We start from the raw sequence: 25716 nt of genomic DNA on the forward strand, positions 1-25716 counted from the left end.
GGGGGGGCGGGGGGCGGGGTGAAGGGAGAGTAAATATATATTTTTAAATAAATCTTAAAAATTATTAGTATCTGATGAGAAAGATACCCTCATTGAAACCTACAGATTCATCAAGAACCAAGACAAGCTAATAGGCCTACCAGCTGGTTGAATCTTTTCTCCATGTTTGAAGGTATTTGTTTGGAAGAAAACACAACAAGTGCGTAATTATCTATCTAATTAAGCTGCCAGAAAAAAAACAAGCTAGAGTGCTACAGCACCTCTGAAACAGTGAGTGCGCCATTCATTAGCATCTGCTATAAGCTTATTAATCATCTAACAGCCAATTAGCACACTGTTACCATTTGCAGTGGGTGTGTAAATAAATTCCTGGGTTAATTTCTTCCGCCGATAATAAAGGGAACATTATGAAAATGAGCTCTGTGACTATGTAAATGATCGATGTTGTTAATTGCACAGCAGCAATGGATGTTTGCCTCGAACCGCACTGGTGATGCAACAAATATTTCCCGGGCTGTTAGAGAAATTAAACGGGTAGCTGCAGATTCCCTGGAGGAATCCACCAGCTCCAATAATGACATTTACCCAGCCCTCTGGCACACTGATAATGACAATGTCGCTGCTTGGCAGCAGGCCAGTGGGAGGTGAGGCGATATAGTGTGGTGCTGGCAATCATCTCTGAGAAAGACAGCACAGCCACAGACACACACAAGTGCACAAAGGCAGGCAGACGCACACACACACAAACTCACACACACCGGCCACACAAGCAATAAAACACTGGAGTTTAAAGACTACACCAGCTCTTGTATCACCCACTAGTAATTAATAATAATTGCTTTCTAATAAGGGCTGTGCCATTAGCAAATTACCTCTCTGCTGAGAGAGAAAGAAGCCAATGTAAATAATGCTGTTATTTGAAGTGGAATCTAATGGGAATTATTTGAGCAAAATATAAACACACATGCATAGAGAACATACTCAAATGTGTGTCAAGCTCAGGCCCGGGGGCCAAATCTGGCCCGCAGTGTAATTATATTTGGCCTGCGAGATCATGTCAAATGTGTGCTAGAGTTAGCCCGCATTTGTGTTTTATTTCAAAGTTAGTTTCTCATGAGTTTATAATCTTAACGTTCGGTTGTTCCAGATTAAATGGTCACGAAAAAAGTTTATTCCGTATGAACAAATTGAACATTACAGATCTGGGAAGAAGGGCAAATGTGCACAATTGCCGTCAATTTTTCAATAAATATTACGACAATATTACAACAAGCTATTTCTGTTGTTTAGCCAGTGAGCTAACAATGCTAAGCTATGCCGCTTAATGTCTTTACAGCCTCTCAACTAAATCTGTAGCACGTACCGATCCTTGACGTCAAGTTTTGTGTTAAATTTGAAGCTGCTTATTTACAGACTGGATAAAACAAGTCATTCATTGATTTGAGAAAAAAAAAAAACTGTCCACAGCAAATTAAATAGGACACAGTCACTGTGTGCGACCATTATTTCCAAGCTTGTTTTTCATGCACAGTAACACACTAACGAGGAAGCGTGGGCCAATGTAAAAACTACATGGCAAAAACTATTTTCTCTACCTCCCTCTATATCTATCTAGTCTTTATTTATCAGCTGTTTAGCCTTGAAGTACAGCAGCCAAGTCCCCCCCCCAGCCCCCCAGCCTCTCACCCCCACCTTCCTCTGCCCAATCAATTAACACACGGGTAATACCAGGCCCATTAGAGGCCGCCAAAACCTTCCCAGCCCTGTCATCTGCTGTTGGAACAATTGCTTAATATAACACCAGACTCAAAGGAGCACTTACTGGGGCCCAATCTTCTGGAATCAATAACAACAGGCAGGCTATATTGTTTCAAACAAGGAAACAGTGGGGGATGAGAGAGCGAGAGAGAGAGGGGGGAGAAATGGGAGGAGGGTCAATACAAGTGCTGGGGTTTAAGAGACGCTGGCTCAGCCATAAAAAAACACACACATTTTATGGTAAAGTGCTGCTGTTTTCTGACATGGATATAAGCACCACTTCCTGAGTAGAGGGGAGGGCAGAGGGTGTTGAGGGCTGAGAAAGGACACGGCCTCTCACCAGGCCCCTTCAGGACTATGAGAAAAGTCAGGAGGTTTAACCTCTGAGCAGCAGCACAACAGCAAAAGGGCAGCGGCCCGGAGGGAGAAGCTGTGTGACCGTCTACAGCCTTTGTCACCAGCTCAGCGGGACGCCGTCGGGGAGTGGCAACAGCCATGGCATTTACGGTCAGGGAAGATTTCATTCTCCTGATTAGAATAGTTGGAGAGCTGTCCATCAAGGTTGATGAAAATTCAAATCATGCCACGAGGAGATGATTAGAAAGGCATTTGCCGTCCACATAACACAAATGTCACCGCCTTGATAGCATAACAATGACAGGGCAGAGCCACCCAGCCAAGCTAATAGAGAGCCGTCTCCAGTAAGTGAGGCACTCGCCTCTCTGGGGCCTGTCAATGTCAGAGCGGCATGGATCGCATCATTTCCTGTGCCAGCCGGTTGGAGCTGGCTGGGGACAACGGCAGCGTCTATTGATCTGTCTGTAATCACATGAGCAGTTTGGGCTACAGAAAAACTTCATCCTGAAGTGCTTAGCTTTAAGACAGGATCCAATTTCTGTGAAGAGTGCAGGAGAAGGCTGGAGGAGTAAGGGAGAAAGATGGGGTGTCAGAGATCTTTACCGCGGGGCCTGAAACACAACAGCGGACACATATCGACAGCACACTGTCTATCACCCACAGTGAAGGCCTGACACTGCAGAGCACCAAACACATACATCATCACTGCAGGAATCCTTTAACGCGCTGTCTAGTCACCAATTTGAGTGGCTTTCTGCTTCCAATAGCGTTCAATTTGTTTCGCTGAGTGAAAAATCACCACCTTGTTACTTAAGTACTTATTTGGAAAGGGAAATATCAAATCAGTGAATAAGGTAAAATGTGAAAAGAACGCTGCATCCTTGAAATTATCACTGGATGAATAATTTATGGAGGGTTGGGGGGAGGCTTAGGGGAAATGATAGACGTTGACATTGAGCAGAACAAGTAGCTTTCAAACACAAATGCAGCAGGTGAATATGAACACCTGTTTCTTTGGTGGGAGATCTTAAGAAGCTGGAGAAGGGGTTGACTGAGCCAGAGGGCAATGGAACAGGTGAAGAGGAGGTGTAAACTACATCCTCCTCCCAGGAGGAGTGTGATCGTCTCTGCCTCTCATCTCACCTCCCTCTGATGTTCTCGCATGGACGTATCACATAGCTGACGCTACAAAGGGTCAGGGTGTCCATGAAATGAAAACGCAGACAAGAAAGGCTTATTGCACATCGATGAAAAAAATAATAAATAGTGTTTCCTCACACCAACATCTTTTCCACATGTAGGCTACTGAGATATGTGTTAGAATGTTTGTTGTGGTGCTATTTACTGTAATAACCACTTGATATGAGGGTTTATCAAAAGACATGTTTTGTGTTATAAGGGTTTTCATGCCTTGAAGATAAACAATTATCAGAGCAAACGTCAAAAATGTAAAAAAAAAAAAAAAAAAAGATAAAAAAATATGAGATATTTTTTTCTATTGACAGTTAAATGTTTAAACTCACTAACAAAGTGCTCATTTGTTAGTGAGGACGTTAACATCCTGGATATATAGCAGTTTTTTTGTTGTTGTTTAGGATGTGATGAGCTCGACTGAATACCTGGTCTGACATAACACATTGTTCCAAAGCTGACGGACTCTGTCTTGACAGACTTAGCTGCTGTAAGGCTGCTATCAAACAGCCTGCTCTGAATTCTTCCAGCCTACAGAACACTACCTGCATACATCCCTTCAGTTGCCATGGTAATAGAGACTGGTGTAAGCAGTGACGGGCAAGCCACAGACATGTGGTTCTTAAGTAGAAACATCAGACGGCTGCTGGTGGAGGTGATTTATTGAGCCTGCGTTCAAAGTCCATCTGAACCATAACAAGCCCATAAGCATGCAACGGATCGAATACATTAAAATGGCTGAGAGAGCCTTCTCCCTCTTCATTATGGCATTGATATTACATTCCACCATGCATGAAAGACTGAATGGAGGAACAAACAAAAATCTGAATAAAATATACTGAAGTGTGTTGGAGAGCGGGCTCGCGGTCCCATATGAAGAGTATCATGTCTATGCACAGAGTGAGTCATAATTTGCTGCTAAATAATTGACTTTTCCAGAGTGAAGATCTCAGGAGACGATTCGGTTTTATTCCGTCAATGGCCTTTGCAGCATGCGCAGCACATTAGCCTTTCAGAAATGTCTTGTCAGACCTGACAGCGGCCTGTACACAGGGAATCTTCGACGCCTTCCGCTGAATAGTAACCTTCAACTAACCTTTAAACCGCTGTGAATAATTTCCAGACCTATTTTCATATCAATGGCTGAGTCAAGCCATGCAATTATCTTTTATGCGTATACTGCAGTCAGTGAAGAGAATAATAAAGTTGCACCGTGTGAAGAGCTGAAATGGAAGAAGATAGATGGAGCTAAAAAAGAAAAAAGAAGCGGGGCATGATGCTGGAGATGCTATCGAAAGACATTAATGCAACGATGAATTATTCAGTAATGACTACAAGATCTGTCAAAAAAAAAAAGAAAGGCGCTGCTAACATCTGCACCGTGTTCTGAGGGGGCTGAGCAGAGCAGGGCATCGACGCCAGAACGCCTCTGAAGATAAACATGACAAATTGGCAGATCATCTGTTCAATTAGGATAGCGGAGCAGGTGTGCCGATGAGGCGCCTGTGCCACAGGATGACAAAGTTACCAAGCCAAACAAGAGGCATGATGGGAAATACCTTGTTTGTGTGACAGTGATTTAGAGCGATTCACCAGAAGGATACCTCAAAAAGAAAAAAAAAATAGGATATTCCCTCTGGTACTCATTAAAATTCAACTGCAGACGGTTGACGGGGCGGGTGGGAGAGGTGGGGTGTTGGGGGGGGCACCTACCCCTCCGCTCCCACCCGCCCCGTTCCATCACTTCATCCTTCTGCTGTTGGCTCTTCAACTGCCTTACTGGACCTTCCAGGATCATTTCTTATTAATCCATAAAACATACCGTCTTGGTGATTGGATTGAAGGGATCACTGGAGCAGCAAAACACGAGATATGGAAAAATATCACACATTTCAGCAAGCAAGCAGGCAGGCAGGCGGTTTGGAGGGGGTTGGTGGCAGTGGCTGAGGAGAAAGAAGAATAAGTGGTGAAGAGGGAATGGATTTTGCGTGAGAGAGATGAAGTAAGGGGGGGGGTTATGGGGCTAAGGGAGGGAGTGGGTGTGTGGAGGGAGGGAGGGAGGGAGGGAGGGAGGGGTGCAAGCAAGAAACATGTTTTGAAATATTAATCCATGGCTCTGGCCGGAGGCTGGTGCACAGAGATGAAAAAACCAGGGGAACCTTTGAAGCGAGGGAATGTTCCCTGCATTCGTGATGTAGGCACTGCACAGACGGCCATGTTGGTGCACAACAACTAGGGCAGGTGCAATGTGTCTCTCGCTCACATCACAGAGTCCTCGTCTCCACTCCTCTCCACACTGCTTATTGGTGCAGCATGTATTTAGAGTGCTCCCTTTTCCCCAGCTCTGACACAAATGAGATGAGTGCGTTACAGTCTCTTAATCCCCGGTGCCTTGTAAAGCCTTTGAAATGAATACTTACTGCGGCATAAACTATCGTTCACAGTCTTAAAGCAAGCACACGAGCCTGTGCTTTAAGGGGAAAGACAACTTCCTACAAGATTCACCCGAAGACCGTCGCTCTTTCCCCGTTCACGTGAAGAGAAAAGTGTGTAATGGGAGACCGTTGGATCTTTTTGAACCTTGATGACCCTGTAAAATCCCATTGAGGGACTAATGGATTCAGCACTCTGTTGTGACCGCCCCGTGTGCCCGTTATAACCACGGCCCACTTGCTCACAGCTCAGTGTAACTGTACAGCCAGTTAACCACATGCATCAGCTCTCAGGCATCTCTCTTTGGTGTAATACATGATCGTACACACACACACACAACACGAGGTGTCCCCCGGCACAGCCGTACACGAGCCACTGTACACATAAAGACATCCTCGAAAAAGGAATGATGGCTCATTAAACATGAGAGGGGAAAACTCATTTAGGTGGATAACTTAATACGCAGTCCTGGAATTCAACACAGCAAACACGTTGGCAAAGAAGACAATACATTAGATCGCTTTGAAAAATCACATTGGGAAAAGTCATCATCATTAAAGCGTAGACTCGGGCTAAGTATCTTAGATGAATTATGCTCCCAGCGTCAAAAGACAGCAGTGATAACATTGAACGTGGGCCCTCTTTTGTTCACAGCACCCTGCTGGGAAACGTGAAATTACCCTCTGTCTGGCTATTCTCCACTAATAATAATGATAAGGTTTATTCTCACTAATTATTCAAAGAACTCTCAATTAGCATAACTCGTCCTCTGTGTCAGTACAAACAGTAGAACATCCCCGGGGTCTAGGATGGTTTCATTTTCAGTCTGTTGTTTTGTTTTGTTTTTTTTTTTCTCTCCATAATTTCCTTTTTCTTGGCTCCACATTCGAGTTAATGAAGATGCATGTTAATAAAGATAGCAGTGGCCGTGGTGCAGGTGTAAAGGAGCTACTGTTGGAGGTAGTGATGGTTGGTTTAGTATGCTGCCCTCTGCCGGCCTTTAACGGAGCCTGCAGGGAAGTGAAATGAATTCAGGCCTGGAGTCTCACAGCAGAGGCAGTGACACGCCGCCTTTCACACAGCCTGCAGCACAGATTAAAGATGTATGTTTAGGGCAGCTCAAATATAACGCGCAATGTGTAGGTTTACCAAGAGGGAACACGTGACATTAGGGAAGATCTGAAATAAAAACCCTACGTACTGTACGCTAACGTCTTTGTCAGAGCCTGGAGTCATGGTGGCTGACGATAACATTCATCACGCCTGCATTCATCAGAAGAAAAAGGCGTCCTGAAAAACAAAAGTCATGCTTGTGATTTGCGAGCTTGAGGGACAATGCTGTCCTGGTGGGGTGGGGGGAGGAGGGAGGAGGGGGAGCATGAAAGAAGCTGCAAACAAATGGAGGCTGGTATAGAATTTTCAGAGCTGCTGGAGATGACAATCAGTCCTTACAGACACAGATATGTGACTCATGGGACTGCGAGGTGTCACACACAGTTTTTTTTTTTAAAAAAAGAGGAGGAGTGGGAGAAGGAAATAGGACTTTAAAAGCAGAGGGAACACAGGGGGAGGACAGGAGGGGGGAGGGTGTACTATGTAGTAGTGAGTGCTGATGAAAGTGCCAGTAAGTCCTTAAGGGGTTGGCAGTAAACACAACAAACAGACAATCCCCAGAGAGCCCCATCACCACCCTCCTCCCTCTGTCTCCCTCTGTCTCTGAGGAAGTGCTTTATAAGAGGGAACGCCATTAGGACCACGCTGAGGGTTCAGACGCAGCATTACTCTGAAAACCTCAGACCAAACACCACTGGCCCTCCAACAGATCCACGGGTTCTGCTGACTGATCCTCTATCATGTATCCTCATTGCCGGGAAAAAGTCACAGCTGAAGGTGTGAAGTGGACACCCATCCTCCACATGACGCAGCGATATCCAATCAGGGAGCCGTGTTTTACACCTCAGCAGCACTGCAGTGGGCCGGCCGCGGCTCAAGTGTCCCCGTTCCTGCTCGGCCGGCTCCGGGCCCGGACCGGCGGCACCTTAACAGGCGCAGGCCCTTACAATGAGCAGGGTGGAGCTGCAGGAGGTGGAGATGAAAGGTCGCATATTGTGGTGTCAGATTAGGCCCAGCTTTGAGTCTGGTTCTCCCAGAGCCCGCTCACACACAAAGAGGGACATGTTTTGCAGTTGCCTCTTTTGAGGTGTGCTTGTGAGCCGCCTCTCCGCTCCTTACATCCCACCTCCACTGCCTCAGGCGCTCAGAGAGAAAGAGAGGGAGGAGTGAGAAGGAGGACAAGTCTGTCTGTCTGTGTGTGTATGTGTGTGCGTGTACTTCACGAATGCCTTCATCATTTAAACGGCTGTGCTGTCGCTGGAACGCAGCATGAATAATTCATTGAGGCTGCTCCTTCTTCAAACAGACAAACAGAACAGGATTATGCCTCCACAAAGCAAACGGTAAACACCGCAATCACAACAACAGAATTAATGAGGTAATTAGGGAGACAAAATAAATGTGAAATAATGATAAACTCTTCTGAGACCGCAGATGCCACTCTGCTACAGTATTTATATATGCAGATACAAGAGTTCGTATGTACGCCACAGGCCCAGAGGAATGTAAGGGGCGAAGGGCGTCGGCGTTCACTTTTGACTGTGACATCTGCATTACAGCCATGCCTTGATATACATAGGGAGTCCATCAATCAACGGTGACAAATATCCAACGCCATTTTAAGATCATCAGCATAAAACGTGTTGTTTCTTTAACGTACGCAGCGCTTAAAAAACTCGCGGGCACAGACATCCCGGTGATATTGATGTTTGCGTTAAAAACGGGAGAGATGCTATTAATCATGTTTGTGAAAAATACATTTCTTTATTCCCAATGACAGTGCTAAGTAGAAAAAAAAAACAGAGTGAGGCAAAAATAATTGAAAAATGAGCAGCAATCCAGTTCAAGGATTTGTAGTTCATTTGCAGTCTGGAGTTAAGAGGGCATTTATCTCCTTTTCATTCCAGCTGGGGTATTTCACTGCTCTATAGCTGATTAAAAGTGTAAGCAAAGAGAATCCCTCTCATCTCCGAGAAATCCAACCACGAAGAACAAGAACAAGTGACAAAAGCTGGCAGAGAGAAGGTAAGGAAAAAAAAAAAAAAAGACCTGCGCAGATTTTTGTTTGCCCTGTAATCTGGAAAGGCCAGGGATAAAGCCCAGCGATTAATGACTCCCACTCAGTGTGTACGAGGTGCAGCTCTCACCAGCCAACATCCTGGGTTTTCATCACATGACAGAGAGTCTGGCATGAGGGGCTTAGGTGAATGTGAGCCATCCATTTCAAGCAATATTTAAATCACATTTCCTATTTGCAGCCCTTGAACAGCAGTTCAGAGTGGGATGTGGAGGATGAGGAATAACGACGGCTTCTCTAGGGTTTATTGAAAGCGATGAATGCTCAGAAGTGTCTATTACTCAGTGTGAATCCGTGAATTGGAAAGAGATGATTTAACTGGAGATCTCTTTTTGATAGTCCTATACAGCTCAACTCTGTAGCAATGATTCAAGGGCGCAAAAAAAAAAAAAAAAAAAAATACTGAGCACGACCAGGCAAAGACAGGGACACCTATTCACGATGCTGGATGCTCTGTAATGTGTTTCTCCAAACATGATCGAGAAAATAAAGGACAAGACTCATGCACCTGCTGCCCCATGTAAAAGCCTCGGTGTTTACCGAGGTACACAACCGCACTATGGACCCCAGAAGGTAACTCCCAAACATTCATTGCAATAATTAGCGGTCTACAATCAGCAACGGTAAACGGTGTGTCAGAAATAACAACGTTTTCGTCTAATTATGTCATTGTTTACTCTCATCTGACCGTAGGTGTGATTGGGATTGGGAGTGGTTGTTTAGACTGGTGGACTGCCCAAGGTTACCCACAAACACCTAAACTGTTTACGAAGCTGATTGGTATCGTTCCTAGCACGTGTGGCTAACGGAGCACCGCGCTCACCCGCCCTTGTCGTCGTGCTCCTCTCCCTGGCCTAGAACTGCCGTGACACAGCCTGCTGCTTGTTGACACCCAGTCCAGCCTGTCGTGACTTCTTCCCTCCTCTTTCTACACAATTGGCCCTGTGTAAATACACACACTGTGTTGGCTTCTGTCAGCCTTGTTCTGTGTTGTGTGTAAACAGGGGTATAAAGGGAGTACATCCTTTTGGGAGTATGTCTAAATGAAAGAAAAAAGAAAAGAAAAAGGCCACCGCAGTTGGTGTGACTTAGACTGATTTAAAATCAAACAGAATCTAAAGCGTAGAAACTCCCGTTTTAACCTGCTGGATATGACCCCCCACCCCCCGCTGACGAGAGCCTTTTTTAAAGCCTTTTCAAGGCCAAGTAGAACACAGGGTTGCCTTCAAAGCAGCACAGAAACAGATCCCTCGTGTTTGAGGAATGAGAGACGACTCATCGCTAATAAATGAACATGAAATGCAACCGAAAAGGATGACAAAAAGAACAATAACTCGTGCGAGCCAAGTGGAATAGAGAATGAGGTGTAGCTAATGCTGCTGCTGCTAATGCTAATGCTAATGCTGCTGTCTTTTGGGGGCAGAGCGACTGTTTTTCTGCAGCGCTACATTCCCGTCTTGCCAGCACTCATTTACTGTTCTCATTAATATCTCCACTCTGAGGAGGAGAGAGACAGCAGCCCTGAAACAGCCTCCTTCTACTCCTCCTCCTCCTCTTCTCTCCATCTGCATTTGCCTGTTCCACTGGGCCCCCCCCCCCCTCCTCCTCCCTCTCCTCTCATCTCCGCCTCTCTGTAGTTCAGTAATTGGGCTCAGCTCATTGTTATTCAAAACCCTGTAGAACCAATTAGCCACAGACCTCCTGACCCTGGGTTGCCATGTAATGGTGCAAGCTAAAGACTCTAAGTGAGGAAGCCAAGAGCAAAGGTTTTAAATTCCTTTAGTTCCTGATTAATAATCCTGTCAGGGCGATCAGAGACATTAAAGAGAGACTCTGGTTCAGCTCCAGCTTTTATGGCTTCTTCCTCATTTCTAGGCTGTCCATTAAAGCTTAATGATGCCGAGGGGTCGCTCGCTCTTCTCTGTCTTGTCAGATAAATGTACAGTTAACAGGATAATGAGGAATCCTGCTCCTCGGGCAATCTGGGACCAAGCTGCCCTTTGACCCCACTGGGAAGATGGAGAGGAGCGCGGGAGGACGGACAGACGGACGGACGAACGAACGGCGGCGACGGTGTGGACCGTCAGACGAACGAACGGCGGCGAAACGAACGGTGTGGACCGTGGACCGAGACGTCCAGCAGCCCTGCAGGGTGGGGATGAAAGAGAACAGGGCAGATAAAGCACTGGGTGGAAGGCTAAGATGAGAGGGATGCTGATAACACCTCATGCAACATTGATGAGGAGGCTGGAGGTAAAAAAAGAGCAGTGGTGGAAGCTGCCAGTGCTGAGACAGCTGGTGCTAAAAGTCATTTGTTTAGCCGGAATACAAGAGTGCAGATGTTCCACTGCAACATTAGATTACCACTGAGGAAATAACAGCTAATCAGCTGCTCAGGAAGTCTGTTTATTAAAACCTGTTAGTGCAGGCTTGTATAAAGCAACATATGTCCATAAACTGATTAATTTTGCATAACAGATTACCATACCACATGCTGCTGCAACATTTAAATATTAAAACTCACTGCAGGGCTTAAAAAGGTTTGGGAAAATGAGCTTTCACTTTGCTTCACAGCAGCACACCAACAGTGCTGGGGCTGTTGTCACTCAAACGCTAAGTTAGCTAAGTGTCCTTTCTACAGGAGCTGATTCTATAAGTGGACGGACCAGTATCAACGTCCACACTTTGTCCAACAATTAACAGGGGCAAAAAAAGGTGAAAATAGACAAATCACATCCATCCATTCAATAGGGTCAAAAGGATGCCAAATTACTATGCAGACTATGACTGTGGCAGATGAACGGAGAGGATGGTGGTAATTACTTTGACATAGCATAAGGTGGCGCAGGTGGCGGAGACACCTGTTCTGCTGTAGATGTGTGCAAAAATAATAATTCTAACCAATGAACTTGAAGAAAGAGAGATCAATTATTTTAACACTGGGCGCTTTGTTAGCGTCATCTCTGGGGCTAACATTTAGCTACAGGCCTGTGTGATGAATTCGTTTAACTGTGTCGTGTGACATAGCAATTTCCTTCTCAGAGTCTGGTGACACGTGGGGGTGGGGGGAGGACGCGCTGGGGAGGTGGAGATGGTGATGACTGTAATATAATGTAATGTAATTTTCTACAGCTAACAACTACGGAGCACTGTGAATAAAGCCTCCACTCATATGATGTTTTATTTCAGGTTGTTGTTAGATGAGGTGTATTTGTTCCACGTCCATATAAGGCCACCGACTCGTAACTGACTCTTGTTTAGGATTCCTCCTCACTGGGTATTAAAATATTTGAACCAAGAGGACACGGAGTTCACACCTGTTTTCTGAGACCTGTTTGGAGAAGTTGTGGCGTTAGCATTCCTCACACTGAAGTGCTCATCAGGTCCAGCTCTCAAGGTTTGGCCAAGAGCAGTGGGAGTATTCACATGTGATGCTGTAAACACCGGCTGCTCCGAGCCCTTTGACACTGATCCATTGCCTCCTGGGCTGCTATAAATCCTTTTACAACAAACTCCATAAAGCTCTTTGATGCCTAAATATTTATGGTTGCCTGCTTCTCCCCTGAGGGTTGTTTTCTGTCAAAGTACCAACGGCACTAAGTCATGTGAAGCGACTCCAGGCGTCTTATCAGGCAAACGGGGTAAAGGGCCTAGTAGATCTGGTCATCTGTACCAGAGGAGGGACACAGAGGGAGGAAAGATCACTAATAAGAACCTCTCCCTCCGTCACTGCTCTGTTAGTCCACTCCACTGACCCGGGCAGACAAACACAACCCCGCGTGGCCTCTGCTGACCACAGACGAATTAACTTCTCTTTGTCAAAATTACCTCTGGCTCTGACAGGCACCGACAAGACACACAGGGCGGCACAAACACTCGATATCCATGGACTGCAGAGGCGAAACGACGCGGCGGGCTGTGATGTCATTTGGCGTTGTGCATGTCAGAGGAATTAGGCAGGTCAAGAGGTGGTGTTGTTGTTGTTGTAGTGCGAGTCATCTGGGCGCGGACATGTGATGGTTAGCAAACACAGTCTCTCTTAGAGAATCCTGACTTTTTACACATTGCAGCAGAGCTGTCAGCGGCTAAACACAGTGGCTCCTTGAAGCAAGTGGCAACAGGCCTGATGAGTCCTCAAGCACCCTCCCAGCGCTGCGATTACTGACGTTTACCCTCCTTAATATGTGTAATTCCCATTTTCTTTGATTCATGAGTAAGAGCCCTCGGGGGGGACCACACTAAGTGGCAATCTGCCAAAAGCCTCCTGTAGGAAAGAAACCTAAGTCACGTCTCCCTCTGCAGTCACAGATCCAGCTCGGCAATTACAGGTTGCACTCCTGCTACCTTTATTATTGTTATTTGCATGCTGGAGTCCTGATGACAGCTTGATTGTGCAACACATAATGGCCAGTGCCTCACATACAGGTGTGACATCGGCTGCATAGCTATAAAAGGCGCAGGAAAAATATGCATCAGCCTTGTGCATTCCAATTACACACTGGAGCTCATGTGATGATTACGGCTCAGAGCAGCTGTCAGGAATGACCACAGGGAGTGCTCTGACGGCTATTTTCTTTAACAGCTTTCCAATACAAACCTGTGTAAGTGGTAAAAACACAGGCATTATTATTCAAAAAAAGAAAACATCTGCTCAAACTGGTGTGTGCCACTACCGTTGGTTTGTTGTTGGTTTTTTTTCTTTACAAACTGAGTATTTACATAGCTACGTTCTACCCTCACCAAAACTTTTTAGATTGGATTTCAATGAATATGCAGTGTTATTGACTGTAGGTGGCGCAGCTCTGTGGGAAACAGGGTGATGTGCGGTGTGTCGGTGTGAGCTCGACCTGAACCACAGCGAGGACACCGAGAAATGTCTACTTTTTTCCCCTTTTGTTTTGTCTCGTTAACAGAAGAGAGTCGTCAAACTGACGCTGCCGTTCCATCAGACAACATATCAATAAACCCGAGGAGAAAATACACCAAAATAATAAAGAGTTTTGAGCGGAACTTTTACATCAATAGCGTTTCAGTCCAAAATCACTGTCCAATTCATTCCAGCAAACAAAGTGTCTCTTTAACAGAGCAACAGTACGTTAAGATAAACAAACAAACCCACACGCGGCGTTGGTTTAATAAGACTCAACATAAAAGTGACGCTGTGAAGCGTGAACACCTCATCCATCCAGTGTGTGGTTAAACTGAGGAGAGACAGCAGCGTATTCAGCGTCAAGACACGTCCTCAGGTGTTTTATTAAAGTGGCTTTCTTATTTAAAAAAAAAAAAACACTACTGTGGAGGTGAAAACGAAATGTTGAAACGATCCTATAACTACGACACTGAACAACAGATGTTGCCGATACTCAAACGTGATTTGTTGTGGATAAATGCTGTCGTAGGAATGACTAATATACTGCTTTTCCTCTGTGCCTGTTCTGACTCAGGAGGAACGATGCGATCAAATCTGACCTGTAACAGTAGCACATCTGACACGCAGGCAAAGACAAACAGCCCTTTGTCAAAATAACTTTCCCAGCTTCGCTCAAACAACAGAGCAGAAATTCAGAGACGAGTCAATATGATATTAGGTTTCTCCCACTTCCTGGCAGGAGGAGCCCTTAACCTTCAGCAGCAGAAGGGATGTGAAAAGTAGTGGTTTCATTTAATGTCTACTTATTGTATTCTTTTCATCTCTGGGTTCCAGACTACGACGCAGGCCCGGCACAGAAGGACCGCTGTTGGAAAACGGCTACACGATGACAGCCCTACCAAGAATGTTGCCCTGACCACCGCGTGTAATACAGTACCAGAGTTCCCTTATTAAGAAGTGAAATAATTTCCACCAAAGTGCTTGGTGGCGCTGACAGCTCAGATTAATGCTCTCTGTAAAACAGCCAGAATAACAACTGCTCCTGCATGCATCGTGAAAGGCAGTACGTTGGGCTGAGGGACGCCTGCCAGCTCTACAAATTCATGCATATTTGGAGCTGTGAACATCTGCCAGTGCAAATAATTTATGCTGTTCTCTCAGCTTAGGAGGGGAGGGAGGGAGGGAGGGAGGGAGGAGTGAATCCCCTCAGAGAAGTTCTCTCCAACTTCTACAGTAAGCCTGCACATCCTCCCTTTCTGCCTCCCTCTCCCTCCCTGGTGTGAAGTGGTGCAGACACACGCTCCAGCCACAGACCAGGAGGCGTGTGGGAAAGTCCCAGGCACCACTTCAGTCGACCGAGAGCCAACTGTTTCCTGTCCCTCGACAGGCCTCGGGGTAAAGGAGGCTTGTCAAGGCCATATCCATAATATCCTCCATGCCGCAGCATGAAGGCAGCGTTGCCTTGGGTGGGATCCGCACAGCGGCGTCAGAAACGGAGCAGATTTCTGCATGCATCTGCTCAGTGGGGGGCGCTGTACTGTAGACATGTCTCTCTACTGGAGCGGTTAATATCTCATGAGCATCGTGGAGGTGGATCAAAACATTTGAGCTCGCTGACACCGCGGCGCTTCCCAACAACTCCGTGTCTGTGTTCCAACACAATGGTATCAGGTGATTAAACATCCGACGGGAGACGTTTTGATATTCAAAACGCCACCTCCAGCAGATGGCAAATTAATCATTAATTGAATCACTGCCATTTCTGTTTGATCTACAGCACAACATTCGAGGCTAATTTAGCTTCATCATGAGCTCCTCGCTGATCACAGCTTGACTATTTATGAGGCGTGAGTTGAGAGAGAGAGAACCTATCATTTTCTGCTGAAATTATAATAACACACCACTACGCTTTTCTGGCAGTCCACAACGTACATCAGACCCAAAGCCAATCCATACGCCGCAGGATAATTGTGCAAAATAAAGAACCACCATCAAAACATTTGTGTCATCCACACATGAAAACCTAATTATAATGTATGGAAAAGTACTTTACCTGAAGCTGTGATGGGATAAATGATGTTCTTCGCCGAGTGACACAGTGGTGCGTTGGTGTGTCAGATGAGGGAAAAGAAGCTGTCAAGACTGTGTCCTCTCCCTGCCTCCTTCTCATTACGACCCTCGTCTTCGCTCTCGGCCTTCCCTCCTCCGGCTGAGTGGCAGGAGGTCAGCATCAGGCCGAGCCCCGGCAGCCCCAGATGGGAGCTGCTGTCAACAAACTACATGGATAGTTTGAACACTGAGGGCAAAGCTGCGGTTCGCTGAGGTCAGGAGGAATCACTCAAAACAGAACTGACCAACAAGTCAGTGGGAGGAGATGTACCTGTCAAGATCCAGGACTGTTGGAGACATATCAGCATTATATCAGTACAACAGTGAAGGAAAGACATGGACAGCTGAGAGGAAACTGACACTGAGGCACCGGACCACACATCTATCTACACTACAACAGTACAGTACTACTAGGAATTATAAAGACGCCATTATTTCTGTTGTTGTTGTTGTTATTGTTGTCATCATTATTACTGCTCCAATCTTATATTTTTTCACATCCATAACATAAAATAATATAAAAAAAACAAAGATAATTTATGACTTCACGACGAAGTAATTCAATGAATTGTCCCTAATGAATTGGTACCTGAGTTTAGTTTCTCCTGCTGCTGCGAGCTCACCATAGCGTTGGTCGACCAAGTCTGCCCCCTGCAGGCTAAACCTGAAAATGCTTTAATCAAAGAAGTGTTAGGGGAACAGATTGTATTTGTTTTCTTTTAGACTCAGTTACATATTAAGAGTTTTTTTTTATGAATTCATTATTATTATTTAATTTTATTTGAATAGTGTTTTCACACTGAAGCCATGTGGAGTCCTTAACTGAACCAGTCAAATGGATAAACACAGATGACTTGAACTTGAACAATGAGGAAAAGCTGTGTGTAATTTAGAGCGATATCACAGCTGGCCACTAAACATAGTCCAAATTGGATGGGATATATTTAACTAAACTTAAAAAGAAAATATAATTTATATATATATATATATATGTTTTATATATATAGGAAGGAAAGGAAATTGAACTACTTGTCATTGTGACACAGCACACAACTGCACACAATATACACAATATATACAACAATATACATACATATATATGTATATATATGTACACCAATATATATACATACATATATATGTATATATATTATATTTTCCATATGTGAGAAGAATAAAGAAAAAAATAAACTAGTCACGAGTACAGCCGCTCTTTTATAACTTTCAGTCCAACTGTGCTCTTCATCTCAGCAAAAGTCTCTGACAGTAGATTAGACACCAAACCAGGCCTGACCTCAGCACCGCTGCGACTTCTGACTGTTTCCTGCAGCTCCTACAGGATGTGTGCAGCCGACTGAGTCAGTTGCCCTACAGTGCGGTGGAAAGAGACACATAAATGAGCATTTATAGTCTGCTCAAGTCTAGCACTTGATTAAATTAACTCGCTCTGGCGTGGGTCATGTTTTTACTGACAGGAAGTCTCATCACGCGTCCTGCAAACCCAGGGTGTAAACAGAGCAAAGGCTCTAACATGCTCCGAGGCCTATTCAATTTCTTAAATCTTTGCACAAAAACCGCTGCTCCACCATACTGAAAACAGATGGCTCAAATGGGCCTTCCCCTTTATTTGGACTGCTCAGTGTTATTGGAAAGAATCTCAGCAAGAATTACCAAAACTGGCCACTTTTCAGGAAAACAAATGAACACAGATGTAGTTTTCCATTTTACAGGCTGTTTATGTCTTGCAAATTCCTCCTCCAGAAGAGCGGGCTATGTTCTTTCATGTTTTAATGGCTCCGAGTGACCGCAGCCCTTTGTGGCAAACGCTCTTTTCCAATACTAATGACATACAGTCACACAAGGCTCTTGGCAGCCGTGTGCTTCTGAGGCTGTGTGCCCGCTGTGTAATTATTCTACCACTAACTCCTAGTCTGGGGAAGCATTCACAACCAGATTAAACACTGACGGTTTTTCACCTCAGAGAGGCTGAAGCAGATGGATGAGCTCTGGAGGAGTCAAACACAGTACGGATGGCTTTCATCAGTCACTCACACTGATTATATTTGTTTTCTAATACGCAGCCTTAGCCTCGGCAGTCAGGAGTTTGTCTGTGGTTCGGGCTGAAGACAACACAGAGGAGGATTGAATGGCAGTCTTAACATTGGCCTCGTCTTCTCGGCGTTGACTTTCACCTTCCCCACACTCTACATCAGGGACAAACCTAGGACAGCAAACAAACATTTAAATCTTATGCTGTATTTAAATCATCCTGCTGGGCTTCATTGTCGGTGCAATCCTGCCACCTCCTGGCTCTATCTCAGAACGACGGAAAAATAATAGAAATGCATTGAATAGAAAACGTTTTATATGCCACCTCGCCTTTAGGATAAACATTGTATCTAGAACACATAATACACCATCTCCACTTTGGTCCATAGCGTCATTGTCATTTTAATCTAAAGAATCGCAAAATTAAATCTGTTACTAGCTATTTTTGCACATTCAAAACCTCTAAATAATGTCTTGTGGTTTGTTTTCTGTGACTTATTTTGTGTATTTTTTAATGCATTATTGTGGGTAAAAAAGGAAAGGAAAAGGAATTTTACCAAGTCAAACTGCTCCACCCAGGATTGTAGAGATGTAAATAAAAACAACAGGAAAAGAATGTTGTAATAAATACATTGCTACACAAGTCATAATTACATTTAGCTCATCCTTACATTTTCAGTCAGTCCAACCATGCAGCACTCTACTGTTCTCTTCATACACACCCTGCACCACTCTCATGTAGTTTTCTGCCTCACCTGGCTTTCTAATAAAATGTCACCGTTTCTATCTTCATCTATCCACTTAGCAGGAAACATACGATTTAACCACCAGATGTTGCTAACTTTTACCTGTTGCAACCTTTCCTCGTGGAGTTCGTGAATAATTGGCATAATATCCAAAACCAACATTCCAAAGTCTAGTACAATAAACCTGAAAAGCAGCATAAACACGGAAAACTAATTGAAGAATCACTCTTAAATACAGAACCAAAAAGTGATGATCTAATGATCCCACCAAAACCTGTGATTATTCTCAGAGCAATAAAGTGAGGGGGGGGGGGGCTTCTGTAGTCTGTGCCTGCAGATCTGTGTGAAACGAGTCTTTGGCAAATGAAAACATAAAAAAGTAAAACCTGCTGAAACCATCACTCAGACTTATATTAGTCTCAATGGTCGGGGGCCGTATCAAACACATGTTCTTCTCTATCATCCATTATGAGAGAGATGAGTTACAACAGCATGGCTGCCCTCCGTCACTGGTGTCGAATCAAAGCAGTCGCACCAGAGGAGGGCCTCTGCATGACCTGACCTCAGACGCTGGGACTAAAGTGTTAATCAAAGCTGTAAACGGAGCCATGCGAAGGTCTCGGAGGTTCCTCCCTGAAAGGATCTGCAGAGGTCCCGTGTGTGTCAGTCTTTCTGATGGGCTGTTAAACGCTACCAGGGCGCGGTGATCTGAGAGCACACCTCAGTGAAAACACATCTGGTCCTGATGAAGGCTGAGGGACAGCGGATTAAAGAAATTCTTCTTGAAGCGGTCTGGTTGGTTCCTGCCATAACAACTGTGAGCAGCTGACACCGATGAGACCACAAATCAGTCTGAGACTAATATTTAGCTTCTCTTTTTCATGTCAAGTGAGCCACAACAGTGGAGAACACACCAGCTGGAGGCAATTCTGCATGAACACATTTCTGCGCGCGGAGGTGAGAGAGGGAAGGTGCTCTGGCCGACTTTTAATAGCCTATTATGTTTCTTTCCTCAAACAAAACACCGCAGCACATGCTTTCCATCAGCACGATGTTATTCCAGCACTGGAGCCGGGTCCAGACCGTCAGAGCAGGGAAACCATTTCAGCCAACAGCAGAAGAAAATGCTCTCAGGTGTCTCCGAACCCCCCGAGACTGATCGCATTCACCAATTTGCTTGAAATGATTGTAAGTGGAGTAATAAAAGCTCTGAGGCAGAACTACAGCACAGAACAGAGAGTATTTGAATGAATACCACATGTCCGTTCTATACTTAGTAAGACATAAATTATTGTTCACATTTTCAAAGGATTGGATCTTGGCTGTAGTCAATAAACCACAATTAGCTGACGTGAAACAGCCCGACGGTTCGCAGTACGGCACAACTCAAACGTCCAACTTAGGAAACACTGATCAAGTGAAACCCAGGATAACAGCTGGGAGGACACCGCCGAGCTGAGGTCCAAAGACGTTCTTCACTTGTTTCATTTATTCATCTTTTACAGCAGGGGTCACTAACTGTATATGGGAGGGCCAGATCTTTTCAGGACAAATGAAATAAAAGTCATTTTTTGTGTAACATTATTATTTGACATTTATTTTGGAATCCAGTCGAGGGCCAGACTGGACAGTTTGGCGAGCTGGATTTGGTCCGCGGGCCACCAGTTGACAATCACTGTTCTACGACTTATTTTTTTTATTTCTAACAGAAGACCTGGAATCAGAGAAGTCAAGGTGTGGGGGCGGGGTTGAATCACATACAGTTCACCAGTCCGTGTTAAAGGTCACGTGCGGAGGGTGAAACACCAAAACCTAAATCACGTTCACTGATTTTAGTTTCAAGTTTTAACTAGGGCACTGCAAAAAACAAAAAAACAAAAGAAGAAACAAAACATTGGTGTGAGACAAGCTAAGAAACCACATCTTACACAAATGGTGTGAGGCAAGCTAAGAAACCACATCTTACACAAAGTTGCTTCTGAATTAAAAAAAAAATCATAGGGATTGTTATGGAAAAATTCAGGAAAAAAATAATCCATCAGACTGAATGAACTGGACTCTGGCTTCATGGCTGCTCATGTTATTCACTTCATCACATGGATCACAGTTAGCAAACAGACTTGAAGAACCATGGCCATATTAGAAAATGATCCTATTCTTTAAAGACAGACGACCTCCAGAGTAAAGGGCTTTTATTAGAAAATGATGAGAGCCAACGAGACAGTGTCATCACCATCTGCCAGGACACAAACGAAAGAAACCTTGGAAAATAACGAGAAAAAAAACAAACAACCCAAATGTGTCATAGAAACTAAAATGCGGTACTGAAAAACATACCAGCAGAGAAGGAGTATACTCAGCAGCTTTCCACATGAAAGGAAATTAAATTTGTCCAGGGATTAGTGCGACATCTTACTCTGATCCTTTCTTAATAAAATGACAGATCTCACACAATCCACGTTCCATCTGGTTTTCAACTCATCCTCTCCACAGGCGAGAATTTTGTCTCCCAATGTCTCAGCGTCCTTTTATACAAAACCTTAAACTGCCTTGCGGTGATATTCAGGCGGGGCAACTTCGTAGTCGCTCGCATTAAATAACGACGCAGAGTTCTTGACAAGATACCTGCAGGAGGAGAAACATTACTCTCACGTCAGGTGTGGATACTTTAGGTGCAGATAATTAAGTTGCAGATTTTACTTATATTACTTACTTATAAGTATATGCCTATACTTCAGGTGTGGCTACTGACAGAATGTGAACACTTACTTGAGGAAGTCTTGTAGATAACTGAGCAGGAGGGCCAGGCTTTTCTCATCCAGCGGAGTGTAAGCCAACATGGCTCCGATTCTCACTTTTAAATTGAAGCAAAAACGGGGATTATGTCACATTTAATCTGGTTCAACAGAAGAGTGAAAACCAAGAAGAAGAAAACAAACAAACAAAACACCATTTACTTATGGTGATGGCAGAATGATCTGTTGCTGAAAATAGTTCGTTCTTTGTCTCCCTCTCGTGGTATAGAATGGAATCGATTTTTAACAGAGGTTAAAGGGTTCAAAAACACTGCCATGACTCCAAACTTAAACTAAAAAAAAAAAAAAAAAACAACCCAAGGGAATGAGGCAGAGTCAGCTAAAACATGTCAACGTTTAAATTTGTGTAATTAAGATTAAGAGACAAAAGGAGACAGATATTAGAACCGCCCTTCCAGTGACACTGCAGAACACTATTGTAACCACAGTGTGAGTCGGAACAGTATGACACGGATGTGGTTTCGACTCATCCGCATATCTAACCAAAACTTCAGTAGGATTTATGAACTGAAGCCTGCAGCCAGCACTGCAGGGCTGTGAACCTCCACCAAGGATGAGACATTCACTGAGTGATAATCACCATGTTCTCTAATTAGCTGGATTGAGGTTCTGTCAGAGATAAGTGTGGAGGGGATTTTTATACAAGCCCAGAATCCAACAAGACACTCCATCCAAGTTTCATTTGTCAACGTGCTCCTGACCACGGTTACACAGCACACGTTTTTATGTGTAAAAGATAAATACTTCCTTGGTGTATTTCATCTCTGAGCGGTTGGTTTCTCTGCCTTTTATTTCTTAAATAATAATGAACCGCTGCCTTCTCTGCCAACCTTTTTGCGTAGTCATGGCAACGGTTGAGCAGTGAGATGAAGCAACAAATTCTGTTAGGCGCATGCACAATCGACACAGTGGTTGGAAGTCACTGGCTTAAGGAGTGGGCACTTGCAAATATATGGCCCACGTCCCTGACTATGGCACAGTAGGTCAGCTTTAATGTATGGAACTCATTTAAATGAGAATGAAATCATCAACACGTGACTGTTATAATCCTCAACAGAAAAGTGTGATGTGCAGTTTTTGTACCAAAGAGTCTGAGTAGATGAGGAGCTCCGTAGATCTGTGACATGGACGTATCTGGGTGGTTGGCCAGGATGTCTGCGTACTGCGGCCGCTCAAATTTGTAAAGCAGCTGTGTCCCCAGCATCACGTTGAAGTACTCGCGGATACCAGCCACAACTTCGTTTACTGCAAACTCTCTGGTTGATACAAAATAAAATGTATTGGATCTGTATGGCACACAAATCATACAAAACAGTCTGTTTGTATAACAACATAAGTGTTTACTTGCTGTCGGAGTTTCCTCTTGATTTCTTGTAGTTTGCATAATCTTCAAGAACTGCGTCAACATTCTTTTTGGCAGGCAGGTGGAAAAGCTGCAGAAATCGAACACACAACGTGAGTGATTTACCACAGAAATGATCAAACTTTTACTGTAATCGTTGATGAGGACTGACCTGTTTTTGACGCGTGATCAGGTCCCAGTCGTCTACGAGCCAAGGTTTCAGCTCTTCTGGGATTTTTACTTTCACCTCCACTCGATTGATGAAGGTCTCCTCCTGGGAAGAGTCAGAACAGATCAGACCTCAGATCATTTTACCCTCACGTCACGTTTTAGACCAACACTCGTACTCACACTTTCGACTGTTGGGTCGACACGTGCTCTCTTCTTCCGTGGAGGATGTGTCAGGTCTCCCCCTGAACTTGTTCCTTCTCCTGGTCCAGGAGCTGCAGACACGTGGCAGGTGATAGAATGTCAATACATATTATTATTCCTATAAACAATTATGACATTTTTAGATTACAGAATGATTATTTTTTATGTGAGTGTCATATTTAGAGGATAAATATTTAGAGGATATTTGTTTGTTGTATTTGTAAAACTAGCTTCTATAAAATTACAGCACCTTGATAAATACTTACTCTTCTGTTTGTTCTTCTTGTTTTTCCTGAAAGCAAAAAGAGATTTACAGTTGTAATTTTTTTAAATATAAAGATAACAACATTTTAAATATTGAAGATAATAAATGAGATTTGCACCACTGCCTCATCTTGGGTAATATAGACAAAATTACAGCAGAGGAAATTACAACACACATCAATTAGAAAAGGAAGCTTACACATCATTTTTCTGCGGCGGCGGAGGAATCTTCTTATTCGGTGCAGCTCCCCTCATTCTTCCTTCTACATAATGGTCTCTGAAATCAAACAAAAACTTAATTTGGATTTTTATTTTATTTTGCAGAAACAAACTTATTTATATCGAACTCTTTGTTCAGTTCAATGCCGGTCAGTTCACTTACTGATTTGCCCTCTGAAGCTCTTTTTGTTTTTGCAGGTTGCTGTCCACATACTTTAGGACTCTGCTTTCAGGAACCCATTCGTCCCAGCTGCAGAAGAAAACAGCCAAAAGTCAAGACCTCCAGAAATCTCTAGAGTACAAATATTGACAGTTTGGATCATCTGACCAAACTACTTACTTCTTATTCCACCCACTGTAATGAATAAAGTATTTTATTTGTTTATCCTTGATGTTTATTTTTACACACTGCAGTGAAAGAGAAAGACAGTATTAATAGTTTAAAAAAATATATATCAAAAACTCAGGTTTTTGACAAACAGAAAACTGTTCTCTTACCTTTGCTTCGTAAAGCAATGGCCCATGAAAACACAGCACTCTTTCACCTGGACAGTGATGGGAGTAAAAAGGACATTATATAAATCATGATATGAACAGGTCAAAAGTATCAAAACAAAGAATAAGAGAACAGAATAAAGAGCAGGGGATGGGAACTTAAAAACACACACAAAAAAAAACATTTTAAAACTAAAGCGTCGACTTCTAGTCTAGTCTAATGATTAAACGTCGACTTCTAGTCTAGTCTAATGATTTTCTTGCTTCAGTGCTTCTGAGACAAGATTCTTAAAGTATTTGGGTTTGTCCACATGGGATTATTACTACAGCAGAAGAGTATTTGGGTATTGTCCACATGGGATTATTACTACAGCAGAGCTAAAACACTGCAGGTTACTCACATTTAATAAGCTGTTATATGACAGTCGGTTGTCTTTTTTAATTATTTGTCAAAGCAACTATAAACTGTGGCAGTAATGCACTCTCACAACGGTGTTGTTACCAAATTGAGCATGATAGGTTTTCGTGAACCAATAAAATCTGGGGCTTCATCGTCTGTACTATAAGGGAGGAAACACACTAACAAAATACACAGTATTTGATACTACTACTGCATTTGTAGTAATGCAATAAGGTAAAGACTAGAGATTATGAGCAGAGTGTTTAAAAAAGAAATTTATAAAGAAAAAACATTTCAAGAAAAATGTGGAAAATATGTCACTTTATGAAGATTCTGTGGGGGTAACGAATAGTAGCTTCATTTAAGACCTGTCCATGGAAACAATGGAAAGGGAACAAATTCGTATTTGCATTAGCGTTGCTTTTTTTATTTTTTAGCTTTGTCGACTCGGTCGTAGATCTCCAGTACATTATTGTGAAGTCCTAAAAGCAAAGAAACTTACCTACATCGTATAATCCTGGGAATTATCAGAATATATAGCCTTCCCTCACAAAACACAAAGGATGCAAATGAATGAAGCTGCAACCGCCGCCAAATTCTAAAGCACAGACGAAACCACTGCCACTTTCAAACTTTAGTAAAGGGAACCGTCTACCGATGCACTAGGGTGGCAATTAAACAAACATAGGACGCGTTTGCTGTTTTGGTGACAACAATGAACGCTGAAACCGCTAGCTGCTCAATGGCGGCGACTGCCTGTTACGATGGTTAGCTTGTGGACATTTCCGTGGCCTGCAACTGTGATAGACAGCGCGGATCTGACAGGAGAGAACACAGGTGAGTCGTTACCTTCTTGAAATTTAGGCTTCGGGTCCTGTTTAGGCGCCATTCACGGATTAAACTATCAAAATATGGGGAAAATCGCCAGCTTCCATTCCAGTCTGAAACGGTGCCGCTCTCTGAAAACGTCATCGCCAGCGCGGTGACGTAATAAACCTGCGACCGGTTAGTTGGCCACATCGAGATTAAACAACCGTATGACATCAGATTTGACCTTGTTGCGAAATCTTGGGTGAAAATAAAACATAAATATTGTATTGATAGA

The 25716-nt window shown here is 43.8% G+C and overlaps 1 protein-coding gene and 1 long non-coding RNA gene across 2 annotated transcripts; one reads left to right on the plus strand and one right to left on the minus strand.

Annotated features, from left to right (window-relative positions):
* Positions 1 to 19017: 19017 nt before the first annotated feature.
* On the plus strand, positions 19018 to 20562 carry LOC112487107 (uncharacterized). Its single transcript, XR_003049882.1, has 2 exons — positions 19018 to 20450; positions 20500 to 20562. It is a non-coding gene; the product is annotated as an uncharacterized LOC112487107 (long non-coding RNA).
* Positions 20563 to 20880: 318 nt separating this feature from the next.
* On the minus strand, positions 20881 to 25615 carry morf4l1 (mortality factor 4 like 1). Its single transcript, XM_008312114.3, has 12 exons — positions 25461 to 25615; positions 24215 to 24261; positions 24057 to 24124; positions 23880 to 23966; positions 23697 to 23774; positions 23500 to 23525; positions 23213 to 23304; positions 23034 to 23135; positions 22864 to 22952; positions 22603 to 22775; positions 21473 to 21557; positions 20881 to 21328 (listed from the first exon to the last, which is right to left on the minus strand). The coding sequence occupies exons 1-12, from the start codon at positions 25498 to 25500 to the stop codon at positions 21244 to 21246; spliced, it is 972 nt and encodes a 323-aa protein (XP_008310336.1). The 5' UTR covers positions 25501 to 25615; the 3' UTR covers positions 20881 to 21243.
* Between the last annotated feature and the right edge of the window lie 101 nt (positions 25616 to 25716).

Source organism: Cynoglossus semilaevis, chromosome 6 (assembly GCF_000523025.1).
Source record: "Cynoglossus semilaevis isolate Cse_v1.0 chromosome 6, Cse_v1.0, whole genome shotgun sequence".
Lineage (NCBI taxonomy): Eukaryota > Metazoa > Chordata > Actinopteri > Pleuronectiformes > Cynoglossidae > Cynoglossus > Cynoglossus semilaevis.